Source organism: Epinephelus fuscoguttatus, linkage group LG21, assembly GCF_011397635.1.
Source record: "Epinephelus fuscoguttatus linkage group LG21, E.fuscoguttatus.final_Chr_v1".
Lineage (NCBI taxonomy): Eukaryota > Metazoa > Chordata > Actinopteri > Perciformes > Serranidae > Epinephelus > Epinephelus fuscoguttatus.
Window position 1 is genome coordinate 27,690,572 of NC_064772.1, and position 23,969 is coordinate 27,714,540.

The window sequence follows — 23,969 nt, forward strand, 5'->3', positions numbered from 1 at the left end:
CCACATCAGATTTCCATTTTTTAATAAAAGATTTCTCTCTCGTGTGTTCTTTTTACACATTTTAAGGCATCATGCACAAAAAATAAGCCATACTAAAAGGCATTATGCTTACCCTCTACCAAAAATGATATGATCTAACATTTGAAGATTTTGCAGTTAAAAATAAGTTTGTACAAATATGGCATGTAAGCTGGCATGTCAGTGAATCTCGAAGCAGAACATCACCTGCTTTCACCGGTTTTGTAAACATGGCTTTGAGCAAAACAGGGCTGAGGAAGAGACAGTTAGAAAGGGAAAGCATGCTTCAACGTGGGGCTAAATTTCCCTGAAAAACATGCAATGCATCTTGAACCATATTTACAATGCATCATTTTCACTCTCAACAGAGTTCTTTTTTTAATTGTATCAATTAAAGTTAAGACATTAAAAAGTTTGTTGACAATAACAGACAGTTAGACTGACAGACAGAAAGACAGGATGTGTCCATAACATTACCCAACCCCAACACAGATGTAGTTCAGATTTGTCATGAAACAAAACACTACAAGATTTTTTTTTTTTTTTCCAATTACGTGAAGCATTGTCGTTGTACCTCAAGACAAATACTGTCATATGGAGGGTATTTCAAGGTTCCTCTTGTATTCATTTTATAAATTTGTGTGAAACAGCCCAACCAGGGCGAAAAGTTAGGTTTAAAAAAATCTTGTAGTGTCCACCATGGCAGACATCCGGGAGGTGCCGGTAGCTTTGGCACAGTTGTGTCCACTTGTGCTCTTTTGTGCTGATCCGTGTGCGTTATACTATATTGAAGACCATGGATAGATACTGTTCATATGAAACCTGGATCCAGCCATCCTGGTCTGTGTCGTACCGCCTGAAGACATCAGTCAACCTCTGTGGAAAGGAGGGGGAAAAGTGATTTAACTTATCATTCTCATTGCTGCAAAGTTTAACACTGTCAATCACAATTTTCATGATTATCATTATCACATTTCATCATTTACGACCATAGTAACAGACATTCAACACCGGGTCACTGAGTAATATAAGTGCTTGAATTATTTATCATTAATATGTCAACACAAGGTCATTCATTTAAATCTAGGTCTGAAAAAAAGTGTTTAACAAAGTGGATGGTTGACACCTTGAGAGCTATTGTGAGACCCTGAGTGATTCACTTCAAAAGCTACTCTTATTTTACCACACTCCTGCTTCAGTTGCTATACTAGTGTAAGATTATAGTTATGCATGGTAGCTTCCATTACAACTGTATGTATATGAAATGACTGAAAGGAAACATACAGGCTCAAATGGAACTTCAATTGGAGATTAATAATCTAAAAGGAAGGGCTGTAATGCTTTTCTGAAATATGCATAAGTAAAGCTCCTCTTTGAATCCTATGAATACACGAGCAGCCTCTTAATGCAAGTAATAAACCAAAGAACGTCCTACACTCATGCATTTGCATACGTGTTAGTGTTGTCACAAACCTGGACTACCTCACTAAAATTTGATACCATTTTCAAAACTAAGGAAAAACTGACATTCATTTTTTAAATAAAAAAATATATGAAGGCTAAGGCTATAACATGAAAGTAGCAGAGAAAAGCAGAATGACTGCAGTGAACATTAACAAGAAGGGAGACTAAGAAAGAGCAGCTGACACAAGTGTATTGATATTGCAGAAAATGACTATTGGAACTGCTGCAAGCATTCAAAATCAATATGCATCTATAAACTACTGACGACACTGACACATGGGAAACAACAGAGAATCATGTTACATTCAGTTTATTGTATTTCACTTTGAATCTGTTACCTGTAGTACAATACAGCACTGGATGAAGTCATCAAAGGCAACCTGTCCCTTCCTCTGACGGTCGAACTTCTCTATCAGCGTGCAGTAGAACTGATCTGATAGACGATAGCCTGCACACAACAGCAAACAAGACATTCACAATGTGACCAGACATGGACTTGAACTTTAAAACAAACAAACTTGACTTTGGAACAACCTAAAGTCCTCGATCTGAGAGGGGACAACGAAAGATCTAGCCATGTGATGAAGCATACATTCGCCACTGTCAATATGATACATACTTTTCACTGAGCAGTTACTTCAGCTTTAACTGAAATATATTGTTGCAGACAATTTCAACAGCGTATTGATTATGGCTCTTGTGGCATTTACAGAACTTAAACAAAACCCTTGAGGGATTTAGCCGCAGACACTTTTAGACAGTACAAACACTGAACACAGGATCTCGAAGGCAAAGAGAAATCCTTCAAAGTCAAACACAGACTGAGCAGTTTTATTTATTTATTTTATGTGCTAAGTTACATTTCTGTGGAATCGTGTTAGCTTTGACTGGAAGATGAAGCTTCTTGCTCTAAATAATGAATTTGGATTTGTCCCCTGTTGTTTGTTCTACATTGTAAATGGCGAGCTGGAACTGCAGTAAAATCTGACAAGTATTTACTACAATACATGAGCCGTGATGATAAATTAAGGATTGAATTCCAAACTACTATGCTGGTCTATCCAAACACACAAAGAGCAACTGAAAAGACAAAATCTGACCTCGTGACCCACAGAATTCCTAGTGACAGCTATGGAGCCCTCCACCACATTCATCAAACATAAATACACAAGCATACTTTGCTGCTGCTGCTCACCGAATCCAGTCAGTGCCTGTTTGAGCTCGTTCTTATCAATGAAACCAGAGTTGTCCCTGTCGTAGGTCCGGAAGATGTTCTGCCAGTCTGTGATGTACTTCCACACTCCGGCGAACTCGTTGAAGTTCACCCCACCTTTATTTTCCCTGTCGAACATGGCTGAAGGAGAGGGGGAGGACAAAGTACACTTTAAGAGACATTATTCACTCTCTCACACACACAACTCTACAACAGCATACAGCTGGGACGGATCCTGTGACATGAAAGCATGAATGGTAAACATATAGTTTTAAAGGGCTGTCGGAGAGCTGAGAAGTGTCTCACACTTGACTAACTGCTGCCTCATAACAGAGGAAGAAAACTCCTCAATCCCCCCACCAATACTTCACTCTTCACCCTCATGCGGTTCAATCCAATTACCTCCCAACAAAGAGAGTGTTATCACAGGATATGCTTCTTGCTGGGGGACCATTAAACAATGGATTTACTGAGTATGGAACAGTAGGAAGGGGAGGCGACAGAATTATAGGGATTTACTCTGCAAGTCACACAACAAAAAGGGAACAAAGTACATATGCGGCCTGGGGAAAGATATTTTTAACATATTTTTGTCTAAACTGGAAGCAATAGCACAAAATATGCCAGGGGTCTGTAGATAATAAACAGCCATGTTCTCTCAGATTCCAGATGAGAGATAGAGATTAAAAATCTAAAAAATATTTAGCTTTCTTTGTGTTGAGGTACAGCCTAACCATATAGCAGTACAGTTAAAAAGCTGCCAACCTCGTCCTTAACTACACTGCAGAGTTTAAAGTTTTTAACCTCAGCTGCACATCACAACTGTTTTATGAGTGCAAACAGATCGATATTTGGAGTTTGAGGCAATCGGCAGCTGCCTTTTGAGACCAACTTTCTTGTTTCCTTGCTGATGCCCTTTCCTCCTCCCGTTATTGATGGCTGCAAGTTTCCACTACAGCAGCAGTTACTGAAGCCAAAGATAAGTTTGTGTCAGCCCTCAGATTGCTCAAGCCGTAATGAAATTACCCAGTTGTCATGGAGAGGAGGCAAATAAACAACCTGAGAACAACAAGGAGTTTTGTAAGTCAGGCATATCACCGTCAGCAGCTACTTACATATGATGGAGCGTACGGTCACTGGGTTGAAAGGAGTCCATGTGCCTGTGAGACAGAGGAATACCATTTAAAAACATAACAGACCAGTGAGATCAGTGGGCTATTTTAGTATCTATCATAGAGCTGTAATGAATAGGTTGAAGCTTCAAAGCTCCTTTCATAATGCTGACATTCAAATTCTAAATCAACATTTAAATGCTGGGCAGCTTTTGCTTTATGTTGCATGTCTATTCATTCTGTTTAAACCCTGTATTTCTGCACAGTTGCAGATAAAGTGTAGGCTACGCTAATATTAGTAGTATTAGATTCCAGTGGTGGCTGCATAGGATTGTCTCCGACTTGTGTGATCCAGACATCCCTAAGAAGTCCACAGATGTAACCATATCCACAATTTACAACATGTTTTATCTTATAAATATTCTGCTTCAATCCATAATCGTTTGCAGGGGTTGACTTCATAAAATATGATGACAGACATTCAAAACTTCATTTGAAAAACTTGAATGTAAAGAAATTACATTGGGTACAGCCCAATCTATAGTTAGAACAACATGAATTAAAACATTTACAATAACCTGATGACAATAACAGTTAACTTTGCTAGCAGTTAAAACCACAGAGGAGAATGTGATAAAAAGATTGTACAGTCAGTTTTCAGTAGAGATTTGTAAGACTGCACACAAACTGCCAAGCACAGAATCTGAGAGCAGTCGTGGTTGCTAATTTTATCCTAAATATCACATTATCTAAAAAAAAAAATAAAACAAATTTGACATGAAGGGAGGCATTTCAGTGTAATCGGGAAAGATGAATCCTTCTTCAGTTTAGAAACAGAAAGAAACGTCTCATTAAGCAATCTTAGATTGGTGAATATGAACATTAAGTGGTTATTTAACATCTTAAAATAATTTATGATATCCAGTGGTAGCTAGTGTAAGATTGCCTAAATTAGGAATGTGTATGATCTACTGTCTTCCATCTGTGCCAACTGTATCACTGCACAGAAGTGTGTATCTACTGCTAGCTTACCTAGCACTACTGAGCAAACTAATGTTACAGCTAAGCTGAGGAGGACGCCATTACTCTCTATGTCTCGCGCTGTCACGAGCATGAACCTCTCATGGATGACTAAATGCATACTTCCTTCTGCCGGTGATACGGTTGGTGGGTGCAGTCCGGTAGAAAGAAAACAGTTCCTACGTGAAACTGCTCACAACAAGGTCTGTGGATTATCTTGATTATCATGATTTCTGGAGAGAGACTTTGCTGTAGAGTTTTTCAGATGTATATTTTTGGCGCTTTGAGCACCACAAGCTAAGTGCCATCTGGTTCCATTATGATGGAGAGAAGCAGACTTCTCTACGGCTGATATCTCCAACTCTTGGCAACTCACACCAAAACAACCTAGACTGATAAATAGCATCACAAGTAGGTGGAAAATATGTATTTTTGATTTTGGGATGAGCTGTCCCTTTAACATCCTCTTCACTTCCTGCTGTTGTATTGGTTTGGCATTTTGTCAGTGAGGTAGAAATGATCTGGGTACAGACAGATGACAGACAGCGGTCATGTTCAGTTCCCACAGGAGCTACCTACACTAATAATGCACTCACAGGAGAGGAGGATAAAAGCATTCACCAAATGTCAAAATCACATTAAGGAGGAAGTGGGTGAAATATGAATGCATCTAATTATGAGCTCATACGATTACAAAGCAGTTAAGTTTTGTGACATTTTATTGCTTTTTTCCTCCTCAAACACACAATACGGTTATTTTTCACCTGTGAGAAAAACTCTTCAATCTTATGTGAATATACCTGTCAGTTATATGGCCTGAAAAAGACTGACTGGGCTTTAGCTCAGCAGGGTGTTTATACTTTATAGCCCTCTTCACACTCAACTCTCAAGACGCTGAGATTTATCAGGACATCTAAATCCTTGCTGACTCACCATCGCACTTTATTACACAGAGGACCGACAGCTCGGGACCAGAAATAAAGAGAAGTGAGTGTGGGAGGATGCAGCAGAGAGACAAGATGAAGGAACAAGTAAAAAACATAAAAGAGAGAGAGGAGGAGGAGAGATAACCAGATGAGCAAAGGCAACAAAAGGAAAGAGACACAAGGAGATGAGGGGGAGCGCAAAGCATCTGCAGTTTAGTTTTTGTTGCAGTAACCTGAACTCTCTAGCCTGCTTCTGCTGACCTAAGATTCCTCCCTGCAACTCTATCTGCAGACCCCAAAAACAGCATCTGCAGAATTTTAGCGTAGAGCCTTTTTCACACTGTGTTGCTTCTGACGCCTTGTTTTTTGATTTCCCTCCACAGTTTAGCTATGCCAGCAGTAAGCGGGTTTTCAGTGTGAGCCGTAAGGGCTTAGATAAAACTCTTTGAAATTGAACACCTCATTTAAATAAGACCTGAGCGGACAAAATAGAATATAGAAATTATTGTTATTTATTTTCACCTAGATTTCACTGTTGAAAAAGTCCATAAAAGTGTCAGAAATGGCTTTAGGACTTCAACAGCTCAAGATTTGGGGATTTTACTTGAGTGTTCAAAGAAGACACTCGACATTTCCTTCCTCTTCTTTGGTTTGTTTTATTGATGGGTGAGGCTGTCTGGGACTGTGGGTAGAGCAGTCCTGGGACTGAGCCTGAGGCTCATACTGAAACTGGGGTTTGGGCCAGAATCTATATTCTTAGACTATCTTTCTGCTCAACTAAAGCAACAAACATAAAGTATGATAAGTGTACTACTGATGCAAGACCAATTTGTAGAGTAACTGCTGTGTTTATTTGCTGCAGTGCAGTGTGATGAAAACCCTTATGTTGCCTACAAGTTTTTTGTAACAGCCAATAACAGCATTTTAGAAACTTAGAGTAGTGGGGCGTCGGTGCCTTAGTGGCAGAGCAGGTGCCCCATATACAAGGCTGTTGCCGCAGCGGCCCGGGTTCGAATCCAGCCTGTGGCCCTTTGCTGCATGTCATCCCCCCTTCTCTCTCTCCCCCTTTCACGCTTACCTGTCCTGTCCATTAAAGGCAAAATGCCCAAAAAAAATCTTTAAAAAAAAAAAAAAAAAGAAACTTAGAGTAGCGTTTGAATGTGTTTCACTGACTATGAATGATGCATGTTTTGTTAACCACATCTGATCACAGCAGGATGCATGTAAATGCAAATTTATTGGCCTAAAACACTGCCAGACACTTCCACCCACGCTGCACTATTGAGCCCAGATCCCCCTCTTTAACAGAAGCCATAACAGAGAAAAACAGGGCTCTTTGTTGTGTAATTATTTAACCACATTACTGGTGTTGCTCAAGGGTCAGTCAGTTGGTTCATTACTTCAATCCAGACTGAAAAATCTTAAATATTTGAAGGACTGCCATGAAGTTTGTACAGATGTTCATGTTTCCCAGAGAATGAATCCTAGCGACTTTGGTGATCCTCTGACTTTTCCTCTATCATGAGGTTAACATTTTGTTTTTAAGTGAAATGTCTTGACACTTATCGGATGGATTGCCATCAAATTAATGACCCATGACACATTAATGACACCATTACTGAAATAACTGTGTTGATCCCCTGACTTTTTATCCAGAACCATCATCAGGACGCATTTTTAATTTGTCCAGTGTTTGGGTTTATGACCAAATGACTGGAAAACGAATGATGTTCCCATCAGCCTCAGCTGTACTTTGTGTTAAGGGCCAATTAGGAAATGTTAGCAAACTAAGAGTGAACATGGTAAACATGATACCTGCTTAAAGGGGAACACCACCTAAATTAAGGATTCCAGTATGTTATTTCCATGACCGAAGTTCAATCAATTTGTGAACATGAGCTATTCTTTCTCAAAGCCGGGAACCAGAGAAGTAAGTTTTAAACTTGTGTTGTCATTAAGTATAAAGTCTGGAGCTGCTCCACAGACAGTGAATATGAGCCTGATTTTGCTGACCCATAGAATGTTTGTTTTCTTTTAATACCCAAATGAGCTTTATTCGGTTGTAGTGTTCTCAGTTCTGAAACCGAAAATGTACCCATATACTCAGGACACTCCCCGCAGTACTTTCAGTGCTAACGAGAACATCTTTCCCAGTTCACTATGGAGCAGCAGATTTAATACCCCATGACATCACAAATTTGAGTTTTAGCTCTCTAGGTTTTGGATTAGGGAGAGATTTGATCATGTTTGCTTATATTTTTGGACTGTCTTAGATCATAGAAATAACATGTATTAACTTTGAAAATGGGCGTAGTTTTAACATCAGTATGTTAGCTGATGTCTATGTACTGCAATGGCTTGTTACTTATGAGCATACATACACAGTACATGATAAAGACTAGGGTTGGGCCGATGGCTAGCAGTCATTGACCACTGAATCCAACTTTGTGATTTAGGAAAATCATGCACCTGATTTACTTAAGAAAAAATATTTCACTGATTTATTCGCACTAGTTACCGCCAGAAGCTGTTACTGCCAAATGGGTGAAGTGGTACAAAGTTTGTCACCACTGTTTTGAAGATTTGCCACTGTCACTGATCAATTTCTGCTCACATCTGCCGGGCTTTTTTTTTTTATTCACTGATAAATATTCTGCAGTTTCATCACCATAGTATTTAAAACATATCTTTTAAATCAGATGATCTGCTTAATGAGGTATTTTTAGGCTACAGGGAGGAACAGTAAAGAAAGACTGGGTGGGTAAGTGAGGATAGGCTGTGAATGGGCTCATATGTGCAAAAAAATGTATTCATCAAACACACAGAAAATATTAAAGAAGGTTTACAAAAATTATTGTACCTTTAGTGGAGTAGCCCATTAGGTCCCCACACTTCCCCACACAACCCTATCGCCCAACCCTAATACAGACATAGCTGCAAAAAGCTAATGTTAGCCCATATAGGGCTTGGCTCATTTATCAGAAATCCTTTTGTAATATCTAAATAAATGTTCCTTCAGCATTAGAGCCATCACAAAAATGACCAAAGGCGGAGAAAAGGAGAACACGCTGTGACCTTTGCAGCCACACTGACTCTACAGCTCACACACACACTTTTCACACCAGTAGCTAGCTGTGAGGTCACCAGTGTATGCCAGACAGACTGCGGCTGCCCAGTGTGAGGTGGTCATATTGGTTGAGATGTTTGTGTGTGTCTGTGTGTGTGTCTGATGGCAAACTGGGACAATACACCCTCTGTCCAGTCCACACACTGGGCTCTCTCACTGGTGAGCTGGTGGTGAGATGGAGAGTGAGAAGAGAGGAGGAGGGGAGAGAGGCAGGCTGGTGGAAAAACAGAGTGAACTCACTGCAGTGTATACACGTAAATGTAACGGCTGTGCCGGGGCTCAGTGAGACACTTGTACACACACACTTGACGTATGTAAGCACACATACACATGAACTTTTACACACAAACCTCAAATTTCCAACTATACATCTTAAAGTAGTTTCACAGACTTGAACCAAAGAAACCATCCTAATGGTTCAACCTTGAGATGTATAAGGAAAAGAACTGCAGTTCACATGAAATATTTAGGCAAAATGACGAACATCATCACTACCATCAAAGAGTGGTGCCTCATCAGCCTCATCATCATCATCATCATCATCATCATCATCATCATCATCACCATTAGGTCTGGGTGTCATTTTAAAATATTATGACACCAGCACCGTGAAAGTGATTTCTTTCCAACTCTGTCAAATACACTGTTCTTGACGTCACCACACCACAGACTGCATGGACTGCAGCTGCTGCTACTGTGGAAATGTGAGCTCTGGGCCAGGGACAGCTGTGAGCTAACTATTAGCATCACACAGGTAACATTACTTAACGGTCAATAACACGTTTAATGACAGAGTCAAGTGGTTTTGTTGCCAGTGTGAGTTTGTTTGGACCGTTTAAAGGCTCTGTGTTGGTTGTTAGCCTCTGCTTCTGATTAGCTTGTGCTAACCCGGCAGATGTTCAACTGACCATTCACTGAAGGAGGGCAGCAATGGAGATGGCAGCAACCACAAGTTTGCTGGTTCAGTGGGAAGTGGGGATGGTCCAGGATCACTATCCCAGCGCAAAAAGGATCAAATGCAGGTATCGTTTGACGGAAAGTACTTTGATATTACTTGGTACTGAGTTATTTCAGTCAGATACCCGAGGAGTAGGTTCAACCAGACTGACAACTAAGGCTGGATATTGACAGTCAATACCTTAAGGGTATGAACTACCAATATCCAGCTGTAGTTGTCAGTCTGGCTGAACCATAATACAGCATTTTGTTCTCCATGTACAAAATAAAACCCATACAAAATAAAATCAATTTGTGAAACAGACTGTCTATAACCTTAAAGCATTAAGGACCATTCAAACATACAGAGTAGTCCTCTCAGACTTCTGACTTTACCGAAAGTTTTTGTGGAAGGTGATTCCAAACTTTTTAACAGTGGTGTACATACAATATTTAAAAACTCTAGAACTTTGCTGAATCATCACTTATGTGTCATAAAATCAGAAATAGTCACTAGTCAACAGGTCAGTCAGCAAGTCATTCTCAGTTTCTGTTTGTTTCTATGCCAGACAATAGTCCTGATGTGTGAGACACAGACCAGCGGGCTAGGCTCAAGGAATCTAGTCATTCATAAACAGCACTGGTGCCTCAGACCATAAGCTCCTAATTACAGGGCGTAATACAGTCAGTGAAGGCTTGAAGCATCTCATCCACTTTTCAGCTATAACAGACGTGGCTAAAGCAGGTCTACAGATTGATAACAGGGAAGATAAGAAGAAGAAACTCAACACTTTCTTACAAAAATAAATGCTCGCTGACATTAAACTCAACTCTAGTGTAACTGAGTTTTCAAAATGTTACAAATGTAGAGGTAAGAGTTGCTGAACGAGCTCCTTGAGTCCTACCATTCAGCCAACTCTGCAATCTGCACAGCAGGCCCCTGCTCTCTCAATGTATCAGCAATTTTAGTAGCTATTACGGCTCCTACACACTTAAATAAATAACTCAAGGAGGAGAATAAATCTGTGTGCGCGGGAGAGTGAGGGAGCATGACGGCAAGTTGGTATGATGTCGACTCACTGCTGAGCGAAGGGAGGCCAAATTCTATATTTATAGCAAATGGCGCAGCTACAAGGCGTACACACAACACAGACATGCACATGCACTTAAGCTGCACACAGCCAATCAGTGTCTCATCGGGATGATATTGCCACACCCAGGACTGATAGAGGGATGGAGCAAGGGAGGAGAGAAGAGAGGGTGAATAGAGAGAAGGAGTAGGAAAAACTGGGACTTACTATGGGAGCATGAGTGAGAGAAAAAGAGAGAAAGTTAGAGCGAGAGAGGACAAACAGACAGAGGACACAGCAGGCATGAGACGGTGCCATATCCTCCTGAGGAATGTACGGGGATGAAATAAGAGAGGAGAGGAGAGGAGAGGAGAGGAGAGGAGAGGAGAGGAGAGGAGAGCTTACTGCTTATCTCAATGACTCAACTCGCAGTATTCCCATAACAGTCTACATTTGGATGGAAACTTAAACAATGTTTTCTTATTTTTGCTCTTCTATTAGTTAAGAGAACAGAAAATTAAGAGAAATATGAGAGAAATGTAAAAGTTTAGTGTGTAGGATTTAGTGGCATCCAGCAGTAAGGGTTGCAGATTGCAAGCAACTGGAACTTCTCTCGTGTCCCAAGCACCCCTCGAAAACGAGATGCTGCATCTCAAGGGGCCATCCTAAATAAACTGAAAATTGAAATTGATGTAGAACTATAGTGGCTGACATGAAATGGCGAATGGCCACAGTGGTCAGTGTTTAGTGTTTGGGCTTCTGTAGAGCAAAATGGTGGACTCTGTGGCAGCAGACCCACTCTGGATTCATCATATTTTTTATTTTGTGCCATGCACACTTACATGTGCCTAGCCCTCATGGGTTTACAAGACAACATTACAATGACGTTGCAGTAACAATCTAAAGTACATGTTATTTTATTGCTCAGTCCAGAAACAGAATACTCTGCCTTTTGTCCCAGGCCTGGCAAAGATATTCAGCCCCAAAAAAAGGATCTCTTGCTGAAACAGAACTCAAATTTATCATGATCATCCAGCCAAAAGAAATCAACACAGAGAGCGGTCATTTTACTGAAAAGTACATTCCTTATGTCTTCATATACAGGACAGTAAAACAAGAAGTGAACCTTATTCTCAACTTCACCTAAACTACACAACAAACAATTTGTCCTCCTCTGGAGTGCGTTAAACCTTCCAGTCTCTAAGGCTAATGGCAACATTCCTGAGCACAACTGTGCACACAGGGATCTTTGTCTTTTGTTTAGATTATACTTCACATAAGGTTCCACGCTGTAGCAATTCTTTCTGAAACAATAAGTTCATAGTCTTGGTTTAAACCATATGTCAACAGACTGTTTTTCTCTAAACGTGAAACATTTCACTCAAAATCTCCTGAATATCACAGGTTAACTTGTTCTAGAAAAGAAATGCCACGTTGTTCAGATAAAATAAAGATTTCAACTCATTAACCCAGGGACGACAGTGGAAGGTGTCTCAATTGAATATCTTTTTAGTGAGTCTCTGATCCGACATCTTCACAAGTCTATTCCAAAGCCGAAGCATGGATGTAAAAATAAATGGCTCATTCTAAGGCAACAAAAACACACGTCTTAGTTTCAGGTGATTATACACAAAATAATATAAATTTATGAATATTATATACCTTTTCTGCTAATATATCCCCCAAAATCCTAAACATAGGCCTTTAAGAGAATATTGCTGCATGAGGCCCACTGCAGTTTGCAACACTAGAAAAAAGTGACATCATCTTCACAGTGAGCGTAGAGCCTCAGAAGCATCAAAACATTTGATAAAAGAGAACCTGGTTTAGAAACAATTGAAAATATCCTGCCCTGTTTGCAGTTTTTTTTTCACTTTGGGGGGAAAAAAAAGATTAAAAAACTCAGCAAAAGATTAGAGGAACTATTCAAATGCAGGGCAGAAACATGGAGAGGGAAGCTGACATATTTCAGAAGTGCAGAAAAACAGGTATTGGAGGCAGAGTACTGAAAGGTGAGATAAGAATGAGAGTGAGTATGTGATGCAGAAACAGCACAGAGGATGGAGGAGTGTAAACTCTTGCCTCGCTACCCAGCCTCCGGGTCCTTGATACTCTCTGCACTCCGCTCCCCTGGGGGAAGAGGGGAAAAAGGAGAGAGGAGCAAAGACGAGGTAGATGATAGAGACAGGGGTTGAGAGGGAAAACAGCAGCGTGGCAGACAAGGCTCAAGTGATGGTGTGCTGTAAATAAAAACAGTATTTGCAGTGTCAGACAGACAGTGGCAGAGTTGGTGGCTTTAGCCAACAAACTGCGGGACAGGAGGCAGTGCAGTGTGTGTTCAGCTTCACTGGCTCTGTTTCATATCACAGTGAGCCTAATGAACTGGCAGAGACTGGACCGGGAAACCTGCCGCTCACTACACGCACGAACACAGCAAGGTGCACATGTACACGCAACGGTGAAAAGAAACACACACAAACATGCCAAGTCTGAAAAAACAAAACGGCGATTCACTGACCCCTGGTGTGAATGCAGACAAAATGAACAACACTCACGCATACTTTGGATAAACACACGTGTTCATGCATGCATGCACAAACACGCGCTCGCAGTCTAATCGGTATGCTGAGCCAGAGCCACTGCGCAGCCTGATAACAGCTTCTTTCAGTGCTGCTGCTGCCAGCTTCAACACTTCTGTTTTTTTATTTCCTCTGAAGTGCCCAGAAAAATGGGTTTCTGAGGAGAGTAATCTGTTCAAAAGTCTTTGAATGCCTGAGCAACTCAGCCATAAACTTGACGGGGAACACATTATATTTTAATGAGAAGACAAACATCAACCTGTGCCATCTTCTACTGTGCTCCCAAATACATGTCTCATTAATCATAACCATATTTCAACCCAGCTGTCTCGTTGCGAGGAAGGTCAAGAGGCGACTCTGGTGCAGTGTTGTTGTGTGTGGGCATGAAAACAGATATTTTACCAGCCTGTTTCTCTTCTCAGTCCACACAAGTGTAAAACTGACTTCCCTTGCCAGGATTTGAGCAGAGAAGATGACCTGTATCATTTATTCAACACTGCTCCCCAAACAGCCTTGCAGAATCACAAGTACACTTTTTTTTATTTAGAGGGCCCCAGTGGGAACTGAACCCTTAATCCTGTCTGAATCCTCCTCCTCCTGAGCTACACAGAACCAAGAGTGATGGCACTTCTATCGCTAGCAGCTGTAATTCTCATGCTCGGTCCTTTTCATGCTGATTATTTCCTCTCAGTCTTCAATCTTTCTTAGATGAATCCCAATCTGCAGCACAGAAAACACTCTTCGCTGGATTACAAGATTTTTTAAATGGACTGTTCCCTATTCTCTGTCCCCTTAGTTACTGTTGCTACGCCTGTTAGGCTTTCAATTCTCGCACAGTATAGACGTAGTTTAAAATGATAACGGGGGCAGATATACTTGAAATTCCTTGTGATTTTTTCAAACAATAACAACTGGTCTTAAGTAGAGATTTCCTCAGCCAATCAATCGGCATATTTCAAAGGATCAGTGTCGGCTAAAATAAAGCAGTTCAAAATCTGACCCTTTTTTTACTGATCTCTATTTTGTCTATTTCAGCCTGCTAGTGTTGCATCACTTCTCTGTTTAACCACAGCCAGGCCCTACAGTGGGAGCAATATGCTCCATATGCATGTGAAAATTAAAAATTAAGAGTGTGGATTTGACTTGAGTTCATGCATGGAGGTTGGCAAAACACATAGATTTGGGAGGCTCCAACACTGCTCACAGCATACAAAGCATTCAGGTAGCAGCTTCTCATTTTTAGTTGACGTAAGCAAACGTATCTGGCCCTAAATAACATTAATTCCGTGAGTAACTTGATGGCAGGCCAAAATTCAACTTGGCAAGCCAGTGTCTGTATAATCTTTCATCTGCAACACCACTGTACAATCAGAGTGGAATGAGTGTTTCTATATCTCCAACAACTCTGACAGAGTAAGAATTCTATTCTCTAACAGATCGAGTCACGACAATTTCAGGAGTCACATTTTCCCAATTAATGTTTTATTTATATCATATCAATAATTAAAGTTAATAAACTTGATATTTTGAATCAGGACCTTCAGTATTTGGATCAAGTAGTTTGGGAAAGATAAGGTGTGTCAGATTTAGTAGGCTACAGCTGTTTTGGTGTGTTAGATATATATTTAATTAACATTTAAGGAAACATAAGTATTGAATCGGACTTAGTATACCCACTATTAAAAGACCTGGATCAGGATTGGGCCATAAATCCTTTATGATTAGCAATGTAAGATCAGAACGACAATTAATTCAGTCAATTTCAACAAGTTTCAGATGCTTAGCTTACAAACTTCGAAAGGTGAGACAGAGGTTAGATTTATGCTTAACCCCTATTTCCAGACACTATGTTTTCCATTTAACATTACAAGAGCATAAGCTTTTCGTTGGAGAACTAACCATTGTGTTAGTGAACGTAATGCTATCTTGAGATATGGGTTTGGCTGGGGTTAATCCAGTCCTGTAATAAGCAGAGTGAGCTGCTAATGTCAGTATATGCTCTGATATAGTAGCATCCAGGTTGCCACACAGAGGTGAAACACTATGTCGTGGAAGTGCTGGTCATGAACTGGTTTTTTCCTTGTTTTATTTTTAACATAACCAGTAACCGCACAAAATGCATCACAAAATGTTTGTTGCCTTAGAAGTAAGCTACCTAGGCTGACTTGCAAATGTTGCAAATGTCGGTATCTTACGTTAGAGCAGGTAAACAAGCAGTTTAATCTATTCCTTACAGTTTTTCCTTTGCATTTTTGTTTTGGAAAAGGCAAAAAAAGGCCAGTATCCAAACAGTTTAAATGTTAAGCATCACTCCTATTGCATTCAGCTACTTGCGTGATCACCCTCACTGCATCTCTGGCTATAGGAGTGATCACCCTCACTGCATCTCTGGCTATAGTGATCAGATCACTATAGCCAGAGATGCAGTGAGGGTGATCAAGTAGTGACTTCCCTTGCCAGGATTATAGTGATCAGATCACTATAGCCAGAGATGCAGTGAGGGTGATCACTCCTATTGCATTCAGCTACTTGCGTGATCACCCTCACTGCATCTCTGGCTATAGTGATCTGATCAGAGACGCACTAAAAAGATATTTAATATAGACATGTCACACGATTATCCCCAGGTTAATGAGTTAAAATCCTTACTTCATTTGGACAAATTGTCATTAATTTTGCAGAACAGGTAACTTTGTGATATTAAGGAGGTTAGGAGAAAAATGTTTCTCATGTAAAGAGAAAACGGTCTGTTGATATACGGTATAAATGAAAATGATGAACTTACTGTCTCGTAAAGAATAGCTACAGTGTAGAAATTTATGTTAAGTATAATTTAAACAAAAGACAAAGATCCTTACGCACACAGTCACATTCAGTAACATTGACATTAGCTCTAGAGACCGGCAGGTTTAATGGCACTCATGAGAAGGTCAGAGTTTGTTTGTTGTGTGAGCGAGGTGAAATTGACTGAGGTTAATGTTTTGTATTACTGCCCTGTTTATGAGGGAATAGGGGATGTGCTTTTTAGGAAATGACATCAGTTTATGTTGAGGTTTTTTTTGGCTGGATGACTACAAAAAAAAACCTGAGTTGTGCTTCAGTAAGGCAACTTTTTTTGTTCAAATTTTATTTGCAAAGACTGGGATAGAAGGCTTCTGGATCAGTTCTGGATCACTGCAACTGTACTTTTGGTGTCTTGAAAACCCCTGACACAAAAATAAAGAAAATCCATCAAAAATCAATCATATAGTTTCTCCACTATGGGTAAAAACAACTCGTGATCCTTCCCTCCTAAAACACTTCAGGTCATGGCTGGACCATTCTGATGCAGGTCTGCGACACCGCTTGGACTGCTGGATAATGTTGAATATAGCAACAACAATATTATTTGCAATAAATAAACAGATATAAAACTGTACTCAGTTCTGCCTCTCTGCTGCTCTCAGTGTACTACTAAAATACAACAAACCTGCTTGTTAATTAAAAAATTGATAGGAAATGATTTCATTCTTTGATTGAACAAATTAAACATGAAAATTAAAATGATAGTTACATTTTAAAGTCCAGTTTTTACTGATACTCTCTTTCATCTAACTCACAATAACCCTGAATGCAATATTGCACTTTTTGCAATGTGCATATCATGCAAGATGACTTCGAAAGACGAATTAAAAAAACATTATACTGTGCAGATCTAGTCCACACCAACACTTTCAACCAGCAGCTGTTACAGCATTGAGTCGGCTATCATCACAGGGACACTGAGGTGTATTGAAGTTTCTTTGAAGCTGCACTGATAAACTATTCGCCTGCGTCTCTCTTGTCCTGGGACAAAAATAAAACTCCATTCATTTCTATTCAGTACACCTGCCACTCTGGGATAAAAATAAGATCACAATCCATTTTCTGCTTGGCAGTTGCTTAAATCAAAGAGAGGCAGAGAGCAATGGTGTGTAAGAAGGAGATGGGAGGGAGACTGAGGGATGAAAAAGGAGAGAGAGGGAGTAATAAAAAAGAGAAGAAGACAGAGGAAAGGAGAATGAGAGATGCAGACGGAGCACAAATGGTCAGAAATAAAAAGATATAAGGAGAAAGAAACAGAAAAGGGAGTGGCAGAACAGTCAGACACTGATACATACCATTTGATAAGGCCTGCTGAAGCTCTGAGTCTGATATCACTCCACTCCGGTCCTTGTCAACCCTGGGGAGGAAAACACAGATTAGATACCGCCTGCATTAACCACTTCAAACACCCACCCACTCCAACACACAATAGGAGCGGGTATCAACACTTGCCGGCTGAAAGTTTATCCTCCTGAGCGCGTGTTAGTATTTCAACAGTCCACTGAGAATGAATGGACTTTTATGATCAGGACACACAAGGCAGCTTGTACGCTCGTAGCTCCCCTGAGACCAGCCAGACAAGCTACGAGTGAGTGTGTGTGTGTGTGTGTGTGTGGGTGTTGATCCTGAGACAGCGAAAAAGTGAAACTGAATGTTGGCAACAGCAGAAGCAGCGTGTCGTGCCACCAGCATACAGTATCAGCTTGCAAGAATCTCAGACAGTGTTACATATTTTTAAAGAAAGAAATGAAAACTAAAAATAGCCTAAACCTTTCGAGAAATGTTCTCCGAGGGAACCTATAGCACAAGATAAAAGGGCTTACAGGGGTGTGGGGTTGCTTGATAGTTACGACCATACAACTGATCCTGAGTTCGTTTCTGACCTGGGACTTTTCCTACACGTCATAACTCACTCTCACTCTCTGCAAGGCTCAAAATGAGGAGTTATTCACAAGAATTTAGCATAATGATAAATTTAATCTTTACAATATCCCTGTATTTCTCGAGGACCTGCGGTTTATATCTTAGACAATTAGCCAATTAATCAATTAGTCAATTGACAGAAAACTAATCTATAACTATTTGGATACTCGTTTAAGCAAAATTGCCAAACATTCTTCAGCTCCACCTTACCAGACGTCAATTTGAGAGTTGAGAAATTCTGACTTTTCATTATAGTCTGACATTTTATAGACCAACCAATTAACTGATTAATGGAGAAATACTTGGCTGTTTAATCAACAGTGGGTCTGCAGCTAAAGATTATCTTCATTATTGATCACTTAGTCATTTTTGGCTTTTTTCAAATGATCAAAAATATGTCATCAAATTGGGAAAAATCATCACAAGTTGCAAGAGTCCAAGGTAATGTAATAACAGAGAAAATATGGGGGAAAAAAAATCGGGGAAGCTGGGACGACACAATGTTTAGCATTTGAGTTGAGTAAATGAATTCTGTGTCAGTATTTAAAGGAACAATGTGTAAGATGTAGTGGCATCTAGTAGCGAGGACTGCAGATTGCAACCAGCTGAAACTTCTCCCATGTGTCAAGAGTGAACTCCCAGTTAGAATTCCCTCAGTGTTCATTGTTCAGGAGGTTTTAACCAGGAGCCGAATTACCCGCAGAGGTATCTTCCTCTCCAGAACAAATGAACCAGATGACTGAAACTGGTAAACCACTAAATAAAGTAGTTTCACGTTACATGCTAATGTTTCTCCTGCACTGTTTAGCACGTTGCAGGAGAGCCGCTAGCACAGCACCTGCTAATGCTTGCTCACCTTTTTCCTGATCCAATAATAACTTAGAATGTTCAGGAGGTTTTTACTGGGAGCCAAGGTTTCCTCCTCTCCAAAACAAACAGACCTGGTGATTTAAACCACTAAAAACACGAAATAAAGCAGTTTGACATTAAAAAAAATCATTACAGTGGCCGATTCAAAAAGGTGAATGGCGCTATCTAGAGCCAGTGTTTGGTATATTGGTTCTGGGCTACTGTAGAAACATGGCAGGACAACATGACGAGCTCCGTGGATGAGGCCCGGCTCTATATGCAAATAAACAGCTCATTCTAAGGTAATGAAAACGCAGCAATTCTCATTTTCAGGAGATAATATACTAAAGAAAACATGCTTATTATGTTATATTTCATTTCTGCTAATATATCCTCCTAAATCCTACACACTACACCTTTAAAAGGTAGAACTGAAAACAATTTAAGGGTACAGCTATTATTCAGAAGTGCTGGCAGACATCAAAGAAAAGAGGGCAAAGCCACACACTTAGGCTAAGTGTCTAAAGGTAGGTCATAGCAAGATATGAATAGGTTGTTAAGTTATTATGGAAAAAATACTGAGGGACTGGCTTTGTCTATGTCTTCACTCCATCTTCTCAAAGGGTTATTAAACACTCTGTAAATATAGGTTGAATAAAAGACAATAAACCTGCATAGATTAGTGTGATGAAAAGTTTTTGTATCTACTAATAACCTCTAGGAGTTCTGTTTTTTTCTTTTTGTGTTTGATCAGAGTCCAAGTAGGGCTTAAAAATACCCTCCGGATATGTCATCATCCTCTGACCAACATCCTGCAGTGTTAGGTCATGAAAAAAAACATTCCGGTAGTTCGGAACAAGCAAGCGTGAGGCAAATCCCCTCAGACAAAAAGACATTCATGGGAATCTGAAAGCTGTAACAGCATCTAGTTTCCACAAATTAGATCACAACAAAACTTCATCTCTTGATTGTTAACCATCTTCTTAAATACAAGGCAGCTGACAACATAGCTATAAAACTCAGCCAAGAGTCTTTCCCTGAGATGCCAAGACATGAAAACATTAACAGGCTGGACGGTGATGCAAATAACGGGCCTCGTAGTTTTGAAATGTAGCTCAGTCATGCATCCAGTGACTCAGTTGTTCCTTAGCAACCTGCCTGGCCCAACCTGTTGACACAGAGCACACTCAACAAGCTGAATACCAGCAGAGAGGAAGAGGGAGGAAAGGAGACGGGGAACCCCCCGCAGAAAAAAAAACTCAGGCTCGGCTCAGTGCTGACTTTGTGGGCTGGGTTTCTGCTCCCAGCTGTGACGCTTTATGTGCGGTTATAGCTCCATGTCTGCAGCCATCATGGATGTCTGTACGGTGATCAGCTATGAGTCTGTGTGTACTCCTCACTTTACCTTCCCCCAACTAAATTAAGAAAAACAAACATGAGGAGACCTGATGGCTCTCCTTGGGGAGAAAAACAGCTCTCAGCACGCCTCCATAAATAAGAGCTTTGTCACAGTGAAGGTGAGGAGTGGTTAGGTTGGTGCAGGCAGTGGGGGCACCCAGCCTTTACCAAACACTGACATTGATTAACTCAAAGAGGTATGTGTGCACAGAATAAGCCCTCGCCTTTTCTCCCTCTTCCTCTCCTCAGCGTCAGGTGAAGTCAGCTCGGCAAACTTTCACATAAAGCGAGCTGAAAAAAGTGAGAGTGAAAGTGAAAACATCATTAAAACTCCCTCCTGCCTGCAGCGCAGACAGTTAACCATCTGGCGCGTCCATCTTCACGCTGTCAGATACAGAACTTGTAGGTAAAACAGCAGGACGACATAAAAATCACGACTCAGTCGGCTACTCTGCTCAGATTTTCCCATGTTTCACTGTTTCCTATTGAGCAATCAGGTTGGAATATGGCTTGCGGAATAAAGCTCACCCTACTTTCCACATAAACGATGTCATTGTGGCTCCCATAATGGAAAAAAGGAAAACTTCCAAGTTAAAGCTGCATTCACAAAAGCTTCCAAGGAAATCCTGGTGTCCAACAGTCAGTTTCCAATGCTACTTTTTGTATTTCTAAGGTTTTTTTTATCTACAGTTTGAGTTATGGATCAAATCATGGGTCTATTTCAGGTTAGACAGTCCACATGTTTCAGTGATCACATCAGCTTTTACTGTATGTTAAAAGAATTGTCTGTAAAAACCACCCTCACTCCTGTTCATTTATGCTAGACAAACCAAACCTTGTTCCTACAAGTTCAAATTTGTTACGAATGAGTTTGAATATCTTCCAAAACATTCAGTATTCATCCAGCAGTAGCGACAGTCAGTGAACATGTTGTCGTACTCCCATAGCAACGCATCTGTATTGTTGGTCTAAATCTGGCTCAAAGGGGTTGGGTGCAAACATTTTTGTCATACCAACGTCATTCAAACTTTCAGGCAAAAGGGAGTGAATGGCTTTCTCGTGATTCACTCAGGCTCAAGTCAAGGAATTGATTATATTTTAAAAGCAGGCAAAATTTAGAGGGTGACTACAGCATGACTGCAGTCTACTGTCACCATTCACTGCGCAAAACACTGTGAGAATGATTGACTCCATTTCATTACACATTCCTGATAAGACAGGATAAAGAGAGTTACAAAGTGTGACTTAACCTGAATGGCTACCTACAGACAGTGCACCAGTGGGACGGTGAGTCATACGTTGCCGCTGTGTGTGTGACACAGAGATTGAGAGGCCTCCCGCTCCAACTATGCTCTATTGACTCTGATCACATGACTGAGGGAATTCCAGCACTGCTCTGACAGATATTCACCAGGAGGCAGCAGATGAGGCAGCACAATGCTCATGTGAGAGATGACTGTGTGTGTTCATGTAAGTCATACTGTTGTATTTGAATGACGTGTGATGATGTGCACGGTCATGATAGTCATGAGAAGAGCTTGTTTGTGTGACTATGAATAAAAGATTAGGAAAATGTGTAAGAGGAAAAGCTAAAGCAAAAGATGTACATGAGACAAACTGTGTATTTCCAGCTTGAATTCCAGGGGGTTTTGCGCCATACATTAATAATTCGTTAAGGGTGCCTTGCAATGCGTGCAGCATCTCAATGTTGTGAGAAAGCAAAGCAGTAGGAAAAATCCTCTGCAGTATTACATAACTCTATAGCTTACTATTACCAGGGGCCATAGCATATCAAGTATTTCCCTCTGCCTACTACTGTGACCTTCTTAGCTGCTGACACACTTTTGACTCTTTTGTGAAATTGATGACTATCAGTGGTTGTAAACCACCACAGATACTGTGACGTCAGCTCAAGAACAAATAACAGTCTATGGTTAATGTGTTGGACAGAGCTTTCCCATGTATTCATGTCAGCCTCCCATAAATAGATACACACTGCGTCATATAGACTCACAACTGTCAGATTTTTTTTTTTTTAAGGAAACCCCATCTTAAGAGGATTTTTCACTGCTGGCTTGGTGCAGATATGGTGCAGACACAGGCAGCTGAGAGACCCATTCATGAATTATTCCCTCATATCTCTATCTGTACAGGGGTAATCTTAAAGTGAATAGTCTCTGTTTTGTTGTAAGGACCCAGAACAAAAGCCTTCAAGGACTCCTGGAGGTCTTTGGACCCCAGTTTGTAAACTCATTGCTGCAGGAGATAGTTCACTGATTGAGCCAGCTGATTGCCTGTGACTTCATTTCAAGACAATTTAACGCCAATGATAAAGCTCTGTGACACTGACACACAAGCTGAGTGACGTGAATTGCTGTGGGCTATGAGTCGTACTCTGTGCAGTAGTAATTCCAGGAAGCTCCACAACTGTAAGGTAACGTCAGACCTGACAAAGCACTAATTCCACTGCGGAGCGCTGCTCTCTGATATAAATAGTTTTGAGGAGGTTGTAGTAAAGACGAAACGAGCTGTGAATTAAACACTTCGTGTCACCACCAACACCACCCAGCCCCACTCTCTTCCTCTCCGCGCCACAAATGACAGCAGTTTTCACTGCGGAGCGGAGTGACAGCAGCGAAACAAACCGCCTTTCCCCCCCACTCACCTCTGGAAGATATTCCACAGAAAACCCTGGTCCGGAGGCGCGTTGATGTGCGGGGGACCTCTGTACGGACTGTTGTGATACGCCATTTTAAAGGGAATGCTCTGTCAGAAACTGAGCGAGTACTACCGACAGACTGTGCTTCCTTCTGCTGTAGTTTCTTCACTAAGCTGCTTCAATCAGACTCCAACACCACCCCGACGTTCACGTTACTGCCTGCCTCCTCGCGCACAGAGGCGTGGCCAATCATTCACCACTTCCCATAAGGAAGGTGACGTCACGTTTTCCTCTCCTTTCAACTGAGTAAAAATAGAAACTGTAATATTCGGGCTACCAAAACTGGTGTTAAAATTAGAAAACCAGTATCCAGCAGTTCCTCCACCACACCAAAAGTGAGAGAAATGTATTTAAAAATAATTAAATAATTAAATTAATTCCCTCAACAGAAGTTTAAAGGCACAGCGCAGTAAATAGATAGATAACGTTATTGTCCAACTAGATGGAAATGTGTCTTTGGCTTCTCTGAAACACACCAAAGGTACTTACAGACACAGATTTTACAATATATATGATACTGTAACAGACTGTTCTACACTGTATGTCCCTCTTGACTTGCCATAGGGCAGAAAAAGTTAGGGGGTGACATTCTGCTGTTTCAGGGGGCTAGTGCATGTGTGAGCGTTCTTGATGTGGGGAAAAATAAACGAGAAGGTAGAAAGGAAGGTAGTCTGTTAAACAACGGAACGTCACCCCAAAACTTTTTCTGCCCTATGGCCACTCAAGAGGGACATACAATATAGAGTAGTCTGTTATGACGATGTGCTGCGT

General features: G+C 40.7%; 1 protein-coding gene across 1 annotated transcript; it reads right to left on the bottom strand.

Moving 5' to 3' along the window:
- Positions 1-5: 5 nt before the first annotated feature.
- pdcd6 (programmed cell death 6) lies at positions 6-23,362 on the bottom strand. Its single transcript, XM_049565185.1, has 6 exons — positions 23,145-23,362; positions 17,605-17,666; positions 3,811-3,855; positions 2,678-2,836; positions 1,821-1,930; positions 6-894 (listed from the first exon to the last, which is right to left on the bottom strand). The coding sequence occupies exons 1-6, from the start codon at positions 23,228-23,230 to the stop codon at positions 796-798; spliced, it is 561 nt and encodes a 186-aa protein (XP_049421142.1). The 5' UTR covers positions 23,231-23,362; the 3' UTR covers positions 6-795.
- Positions 23,363-23,969: the final 607 nt, after the last annotated feature.

Bases quoted from the DNA above. Each gene is read 5' to 3' on its own strand.
- pdcd6 (XM_049565185.1), bottom strand. From the start codon at position 23,230: ATGGCGTATCACAACAGTCCGTACAGAGGTCCCCCGCACATCAACGCG. The intron at 17,667-23,144 runs GTGAGTGGGGGG...TTTCCTCCCCAG, and splicing joins CTGTGGAATATCTTCCAGAG to GGTTGACAAGGACCGGAGTG. The intron at 3,856-17,604 runs GTATGTATCAGT...TCTGTCTCACAG, and splicing joins TCAGCAGGCCTTATCAAATG to GCACATGGACTCCTTTCAAC.